The 8,525-nt window shown below is 39.6% G+C and overlaps 1 protein-coding gene across 1 annotated transcript; it reads right to left on the bottom strand.

Moving 5' to 3' along the window:
- Positions 1-267: 267 nt before the first annotated feature.
- LOC137745381 (putative aldo-keto reductase 1) lies at positions 268-7,803 on the bottom strand. The gene is made up of 7 exons (XM_068485328.2): positions 7,676-7,803; positions 7,373-7,540; positions 7,039-7,242; positions 1,159-1,331; positions 978-1,074; positions 738-897; positions 268-649 (listed from the first exon to the last, which is right to left on the bottom strand). Exons 1-7 carry the CDS (start codon positions 7,733-7,735, stop codon positions 471-473), a joined length of 1,041 nt encoding a protein of 346 aa, XP_068341429.1. The 5' UTR covers positions 7,736-7,803; the 3' UTR covers positions 268-470.
- Between the last annotated feature and the right edge of the window lie 722 nt (positions 7,804-8,525).

The following is an 8,525-nucleotide window of genomic DNA, read 5'->3' as shown; positions in this document are numbered from 1 at the left end:
ATTTTAAGCACAATCTTTTGAGTGTATTTTCTTTTCTTTTCACTTTGGATTATGGATAAAACTTGAGAATTGTGATTGTATTTGTAAATTTATGGCAGGTCATTACATGGACGTTTTCGATTTCAAGCCTCCAAGTAGAGTTACGAGGCCATGGATAGAGCTTTAACATGGAGATGGAGTCTCTAAGTTAGGGATTGTTTTAAAGTATTTTTAAACAATTGAAAACGTTTTCAGAGAAAAAAACTTGTTATGTGCTTCTTATAGGAATTACTTCAAATGCTTTTCTACGATTCACTTGCATTTTTATTAAAAATTGGTTACAAAATTATTTTCCCCAATAGTGCTTTCGACTATGTTAAAAACACTTTTAAACAAGCTCAGCTCTTATTATATCAATAATAAAAAAGCTAGGCATGTAAACAGAAATGAGCAGCATTGGCCATGCACTTTAGGTACAAATTGGTATGTTGCTATGCTTTTGCTGGTGTATTTGCAGACTTCCATGACCAGCTATTCAAACCGTCACTATATCTTTCCCCTGCCGCACCGTTGACCGGTATCGCATCAGAAACCTCCTTCACATCTTCTTCAGTGAGTTTCACTCTCAACGATCCGATATTATCATCGAGATTTTTTATCTTTGTCGTTCCTAAAAGAATACAATGATATGTAAGTATGCTTCGTTTTCAAGTTTATTAAAAATGGTATGTCTAGTTAGTAAGTTAATACGAACATACCAGGGATTGGTACCACGTCATCACCTTGGCTAAGAATCCAAGCTAGGGCAACTTGTGCAGGGGTGCATCCGTGCTTCTCGGACAACTTTCGTACGTTGCCAAAGATGACCTTGTTGTTCTCCAAGTTGTCCCCTGTAAATCGAGGACAGAAACCTGATACCTGATAACAAAATGAATAGCCATCAAATAACCGTTCTTGTTCACATAATTAAGCATATCGCTACCCGGGAACTCCCTTACCAGAACATTATTTGTAGGTAGACTTTCGACAACTCCCTTGCCACCGAAAAATCCGCGACCAAGTGGGCTGTATGGCACTATTCCGATTCCAAGCTCCCTGTGGTTCCAACAAAAGCGACAATATTTTCTCACATTGATCAATTGACTATGATGCGGGAACAATCAACCAGCCACAAAGTACCTGCAAAGCGGGACAATTTCTTCCTCGATATCTCGAGTCCAAAGGGACCACTCCATTTGTATAGCAGTTATGGGATGAACTGCATGAGCCCTTCTTATAGTGTCCGGGCTAGCTTCCGATAATCCGACGTACTTAATTTTTCCGTCATTCACCAGCTTCTTTAGCTCCTCCATCTGTCCTTACAAAATGTTGGATTAGTGGCCAAGTGGACAAATGTCCAAGAAAACTTTAGGTGATTAAACAAAACAAAAGAAAAAATAATGGACAACACATTCCTTGTTTTGGGGAGGAAAATGGGAAAAGCAACATCACCTTTCATTATTGTGTTTGTTCTCAAAAACCACCCGTGGGTGTTGGTTCAAGAGCAATATAGAGAACTCATTTCAGAGAGAAGAAAAAGGTGGAGAGAAAAAAGAGAGCTCATTCATTCGGTTTTGGCAGAAAGAAGAGAGAAGAAAGAGCTCCTTTTTGCAGAGAGCAAGGGAGCTGCAAAGAGAGAGAAGAGAAGCTGCTGCTTCATTCGGTTAGTAATCATCTACCAAAATAGTTGTTGTTGTAATAGCTTTGAGCTATATGTATAGAGAAGAAATTATTCATTATATTTCTTTCTCTATTTGTTTCTTTGGTGTGTGAGAGCTATTGGGGGTATTGGGCTTTTGGGTTGTGAGATTGCCAACACTTTGTAAACTCCCATTTGGTTGATAGTGGATTATTGGGTGAGCTCCTATTGCTCCGAGGACGTACTCCAGTTACACTGACTGTGGAGGAACCTCGTTAAAATCTTTGTGTCTTTTATATTTTGTTCTTGCATTTTCATTTGATAAATTTCCTGTGGGCTAGCTTGAGTTGGTTCCATTTAGTTTGGTGCTATCCTAGCACAACAACTGGTATCAGAGCACTGGTCTCTTGGGTACTGTTTAATTGCCAAAAATGTCAGACGGGCAAGATGAGAATCCTTTTGGAAGCAGCTCCGGATTTGCAAGAACTACGGTGCAAAATGCAAAGTTCGAAGTTGAAAAGTTTGATGGCACAAACAACTTTGGGATGTGGCAATGTGAGGTCAAAGATGTGTTGGCTCAACAAGATCTACTTGCCGCTTTGGGAGAGAAGTCGGAAGCTATGTCGAAGCCGGAATGGGAGAAATTAAATTTGTGGGCTTGCTCTTCAATTCGGTTGTGCCTTGCAAAAACTCAGAAGTATTTTGTGATGCGGGAGACTTTGGCAAGTGTGTTGTGGCAAAAATTGGAAGACAAGTATATGACGAAGAGTGCAGAGAACCGGCTACACTTGAAGAAAAAGCTCTACCGCTTCCAATACAAAGAAGGTACAAAAATGATTAGACACCTTGATGTTTTTAATAAGTTGATTGCCGACTTGTTAAATTTAGATGAGGATATTAAGGATGAAGATAAGGCCTTAATATTGTTGAATTCCTTGCCGGACTCTTATGAGCATTTTGTTACCACTATTATGCATGGTAAAGAAACTGTGAAATTTGAAGATGTGTCAAATGCCTTGATGAATTATGAAATGAGGCATAGAGATAAAAATCATGATAGTACCTCGGAAGCTTTATTTGTTAGAGGTAGATCATCGGAGAGAAGATCGTCTTCTAGTAGGAAAAAATCACAGTCTCGACCTAGAGGAAACTCTAAAGGTAGAAAACCTTTGGAAAGGGATGAATGTGCTTTTTGTCATAATAAGGGTCATTGGAAGAAAGATTGTCCTAGGTTGAAGACCAAAGGAAAAGAAAGCTCTGAAGCTAATGTTGCTGAGGTTGAAACTGATTTTTCTGATTTCGCTTTAACCACTTCCTCATCATTTGATTGTGCTACTAAGTGGGTGTTGGATACGGGTTGTACTCATCATATGACTCCTCACAAGGATTGGTTTTCAAGCTTGAAAGAGTTTGATGGCGGTGTTGTGTTCATGGGAGATGACAATCCTTGCACAACAAAAGGGATTGGTACAGTTCGTTTGAAGTTGCATGATGGCATGGTTAAAGAGTTGACAGGTGTTCGGTATGTACCGAATTTGAAGAAAAATCTTATTTCTTTGGGAACTTTGGAAGCCAAGGGCTTCAGGTTTCATTCAGATGGGCAGACATTGAAGGTGACTTATGGTGCACTTGTTGTGATGAAAGCTCCTCGATGTGGTCATTTGTATTTATTGCAAGGAAGCATTGTGACAGGTGAAGCATCTGTAGTCTCAGAAAATATGGGCACATCCGATTCTGATACTACTAGATTGTGGCATATGAGATTAGGCCATGCCGGTGAGAAAGCTTTACAAGGGCTTGTGAAACAAGGTCTTCTAAAAGGTGCCACGACTTGTAAGCTTGATTTCTGTGAACATTGTGTCTTGGGGAAGCAAACTAGAGTGAAGTTTGGTACTGCTGTACATCAGACGAAGGGCATTCTTGATTATGTGCATTCGGATGTTTGGGGTCCTACAAAGACGTCCTCTTTGAGTGGTAGACATGGGTTCGTGACCTTTGTTGATGATTATTCAAGAAGGTCTTGGGTCTACACTATGAAGCACAAGAGTGAGGTGTTGAGTATTTTCTTGGGTTGGAAGAAAATGGTTGAGAACCAGACTGGGAGAAAGATTAAGATTTTGAGATCGGATAATGGTGGTGAATACACATCCGACCCTTTCTTTAAAGTTTGCAAAGAAGAAGGGATTGTAAGACATTTCAGTGTCAAGGGAACTCCACAACAAAATGGAGTTGCAGAAAGATTGAATCGAACCTTGCTTGAGAAGGTTAGATGCATGTTATCTCAGTCGGGTTTGAGCAAGTCGTTTTGGGCAGAGGCAGTTACTTATGCATGTCACATCATCAACCGATTACCCTCAGCTGCTGTTCAGAGTAAGACGCCAATGGAGGTATGGACTGGAAAACCTTCTACTGATTATGATTATATTCGTATTTTTGGTTCACCTGCTTATTTTCATGTAACTGAAAATAAACTTGATCCTAGAGCCAAAAAGGCTATCTTTCTTGGTTTTAGTAGTGGTATCAAAGGTTACAGGTTATGGTGCCCGGAGATGAAGAAACTTGTAATCAGCAGAGATGTGACATTTGATGAAGAAAATATGTTTAGAGACTCTGAAAAGAATGTGAAAGATGTCCAACAGGTGGAGCTTGAGAAAGTTGCCTCTAGTACTTCAAATCCTATTTCCGCTGATGTCGAAGCCACTACAAGTGAAGAAGTGGGAGACCATGAGGATGTTGAAGAATTTGAACTTGAAGATTCTATTCAAGTTGAAGAGCAAGTTTCACCTCAAGAGTCTATTGCCAAGAACAGAGGAAAGAGAAATATTACCAAGCCAGCTCGATATAGTGACTATGTTGCTTTTGCTCTTCCTATTATCACTGATGAAATTCCATCCAATTTTGAGGAAGCCATTGAGAGTGAGGAAAAGGAGAAGTGGTGCAATGCCATGGGTGATGAGATGAATTCTCTCTTGAAGAACAAGACTTGGGAGTTAGCTAAATTGCCTAAGGGTAAGAAAGCTATTGGTTGCAAATGGGTGTATGCCAAGAAGGAAGATGCTGATGAGAAAAGCAATGTCAGATTCAAAGCAAGATTAGTTGCTAAAGGGTATGCACAAAAGGAGGGCATTGACTACAATGAAATCTTTTCTCCAGTTGTGAAGCACTCCTCAATTCGCATTATGTTAGCTCTTGTTGCACAATATGATCTTGAGCTTGTGCAACTCGATGTGAAGACGGCTTTCCTACATGGTGATTTGAATGAAGAGATCTATATGTGTCAACCGGATGGGTATAAAGTGAAAGGGAAAGAGAATTTGTTTTGTAAGTTGAAGAAATCACTTTATGGCTTGAAGCAATCTCCAAGACAATGGTATTTGAGGTTTGATAAATTTATGAGAGGCCAAAATTATTCTAGAAGTCAAGATGATCATTGTGTGTACTTCAAGAAGTTGCAAGATGGGTCTTTCATTTATTTATTGATATATGTTGATGATATGTTGATTGCCTCAAAGAATGTCGAAGAGATTGAGAAATTGAAGAAGCAAATGAAGAATGAGTTCGAGATGAAGGATCTTGGTGAAGCAAAGAAGATCCTTGGCATGGAGATCACTAGAGACAGAGAGAAAGGTTTGGTATGCTTGAATCAAAGACAATACCTTGAGAAGTTGATTCGGAAGTTTGGAGTTCATGATTCAACCAAACCGGTTAGTACCCCTTTGGCTCCTCATTTTAAATTAAGTTCTCTACAGTGTCCTAAAACTGATAAAGAGAAGCTGCAAATGAAAGATATACCATATGCAAATTTGGTTGGTAGTTTGATGTATGCAATGGTATGCTCTAGACCGGATATTGCTCATGCAGTTGGCATGGTGAGTCGATATATGCATAATCCAGGTAAAGAGCATTGGCAAACAGCTAAGTGGATATTGAGATATCTCCATGGTACTCGAGATATTGGTTTATGCTTTGAGAGGGATGACTCTGGTATTGGTCATTTTGCTGTTGGTTATGTTGATTCAGATTATGCAGGTGATCTGGATGGAAGGAAGTCTACTACAGGCTATGTATTTACTATGGCTAAAGGGCCAGTTTGTTGGAGGTCCATTTTGCAGTCGTCTGTTGCCTTGTCTACTACAGAGGCTGAATATATGGCAGTTGCTGAAGCTATAAAGGAGGCCATTTGGATACATAGACTGATTAGAGATTTGGGGGTTGATCAGAAGCAGGTGGAGGTACATTGTGATAGTCAGAGTGCCATTTATTTGGCTAAGTATCAGGTTCATCATGCGAGGACCAAGCACATAGATGTGCGTTATCACTTTGTTCGTGAAGTAGTTGGTGAAGGGGAGATCATTCTCCAGAAGATTCCAACTAAAGACAACCCCGCTGATATGTTGACTAAGGTTGTTGGTGTAGCCAAGTTTGTTCATTGCTTGAACTTGGCTCACATTTTGCCTATATAAAGAAGGCGTTGAGCAGTAGGAGTTTTGGAGAATTGGCTCGGCATGAGTTGTTCTCTTGCTAGTGTTTGGGAGTGATTTTTTGTGTCAATTGTGTTGGTTGGCTTATCATGGCGTTTTCGGAACTTGGCCAAGGTGGAGATTGTTGGATTAGTGGCCAAGTGGACAAATGTCCAAGAAAACTTTAGGTGATTAAACAAAACAAAAGAAAAAATAATGGACAACACATTCCTTGTTTTGGGGAGGAAAATGGGAAAAGCAACATCACCTTTCATTATTGTGTTTGTTCTCAAAAACCACCCGTGGGTGTTGGTTCAAGAGCAATATAGAGAACTCATTTCAGAGAGAAGAAAAAGGTGGAGAGAAAAAAGAGAGCTCATTCATTCGGTTTTGGCAGAAAGAAGAGAGAAGAAAGAGCTCCTTTTTGCAGAGAGCAAGGGAGCTGCAAAGAGAGAGAAGAGAAGCTGCTGCTTCATTCGGTTAGTAATCATCTACCAAAGTAGTTGTTGTTGTAATAGCTTTGAGCTATATGTATAGAGAAGAAATTATTCATTATATTTCTTTCTCTATTTGTTTCTTTGGTGTGTGAGAGCTATTGGGTGTATTGGGCTTTTGGGTTGTGAGATTGCCAACACTTTGTAAACTCCCATTTGGTTGATAGTGGATTATTGGGTGAGCTCCTACTGCTCCGAGGACGTACTCCAGTTACACTGACTGTGGAGGAACCTCGTTAAAATCTTTGTGTCTTTTATATTTTGTTCTTGCATTTTCATTTGATAAATTTCCTGTGGGCTAGCTTGAGTTGGTTCCATTTAGTTTGGTGCTATCCTAGCACAACACAAAAATTGTAACTGAGTAACAAAAAAAATGGAATAAGGCTTCACACTGCAGTTCAAAAGTGGGGGAAAATATCTCACTTACAGTGTCCTCTATGGGGACTGTTGTATCGATCCGGTGCTGATAGTAAAGATCAATGTAGTCCACGCCAAGGCGCTTCAGGCTAGCCTCGCAGCAGGAGCGGACATATTCAGGACTGCCATTTACTAGCATCTGATGAGGTTCAATTTTTACGATACCAAACTTCGTAGCCAACTGAACTTTGTCTCGTGGCAATTGCTTCAATGCCTGAAGTTAAACCGATCGAAGACAGCATAAATGACTAACATTAAATGTATACCAATTTCGAGTCAAGAGATACTAAACCCTTGCTTGCTGCACAAGGCACTATGGAAAGACTAATTTCAGAGCACATTACCTTTCCAACCAAAACTTCATTAATATGAGGTCCATAAACATCTGATGTATCAAAGAAAGTAATTCCCTTATCGAATGCGTGCTTGATGATCGATATGCCAAGCTCTTCGGGGAGTGGATCGTTGTAGATTCCAGTGAGCCCCATACACCCAAATCCCAACTTGGAAACCTGCACAACAAATGAATTCACAATTTGCATAAAATCAATGTGAAATAATGCTAATTTTTATTTGGAGGGAAGCAAAAAACATAACCGAGTTGCAGAAATGATAAGCTGGAAGTAAAGAATCTGAAATGGTTTCACCTCAAATCCCTGAGTTCCGAGTTGCACTCTTGGAATTTGAACTTTCTGCTCCTCCGCCATTCTTCTTCTTCGATCTTCTTTGATCTTGGTGCACTCTTGGAACTCTTTTTGTCCCCTGTTTGGTGAAGTGAGAGCGAATTTATAGGCGTTTTACGCACTAAACTTCATGTCGTCATTGATTACATCAGCATATCTTTTAGATCACCGCGTGTGTCACTACTCATTTAGGAGGAGCCGGCTTATCTGTCCTTCTACTTCCTATACACTCACATTCTTTCTTATTTTGTACGGTCACAGTTAAGTCACGTCAACATTATTAGAATTAATTTTTTTAATGTAAAAATATGATTTTTTTTGTTAAAATCAACAATGCCGTGGCTTTTAGTTAAAACTCTTATTTTATTTAGCATTTTATCCTTTCTCTACGTGTTGATCATCCTGTGTTGCCCTTTTGCTTCGGTCTTGCATGCCCTCCAGCTGGATCTTTGGAATTTTTCATTGGTTTCGATCACCCATCCCCTCCATCTGACTCATCATTATCCCCCCAACTAATTCCTCTTCCCCTCACTCTCACGCCTAATTCACTTCCTCTCTACACCCCATTAAGGGCTGGTTTGGTATTGCTGTGCTTTGAAAAAAAAGCTGCTTTTGTTGTGCTGTGAAAAAAAACGGCTGTGAAAAAAAGCCAGCAGAGTGTTTGGTAAACTTTTTTGTGAAAGTGCTTTTGGAAAAAAAAGCAGTATGATAGTGTTTGGTAAACTTTTATGTAAAACAGCTGTGACTGTGTAAAATGACCAAAAAGGGTATAATACTAGATGTGCCATTAATTTAATTTTCTTAACCAATAAAG

The sequence above is a fragment of the Pyrus communis genome, chromosome 12 (genome assembly GCF_041283825.1).
Source record: "Pyrus communis isolate YQ-2024b chromosome 12, ASM4128382v1, whole genome shotgun sequence".
Classification (NCBI taxonomy): Eukaryota; Viridiplantae; Streptophyta; class Magnoliopsida; order Rosales; family Rosaceae; genus Pyrus; species Pyrus communis.
Note: the sequence above shows the minus strand (reverse complement) of the source record. Positions and strands in the feature narration are given on the sequence as shown.

Coding starts and splice junctions, on each gene's coding strand:
- LOC137745381 (XM_068485328.2), bottom strand. CDS start 7,735: ATGGCGGAGGAGCAGAAAGTTCAAATTCCAAGAGTGCAACTCGGAACT. Junction 7,541..7,675: donor TCGGAACTCAGGGATTTGAG/GTGAAACCATTT, acceptor TTTGTTGTGCAG/GTTTCCAAGTTGGGATTTGG. Junction 650..737: donor TGACGTGGTACCAATCCCTG/GTATGTTCGTAT, acceptor GTATTCTTTTAG/GAACGACAAAGATAAAAAAT.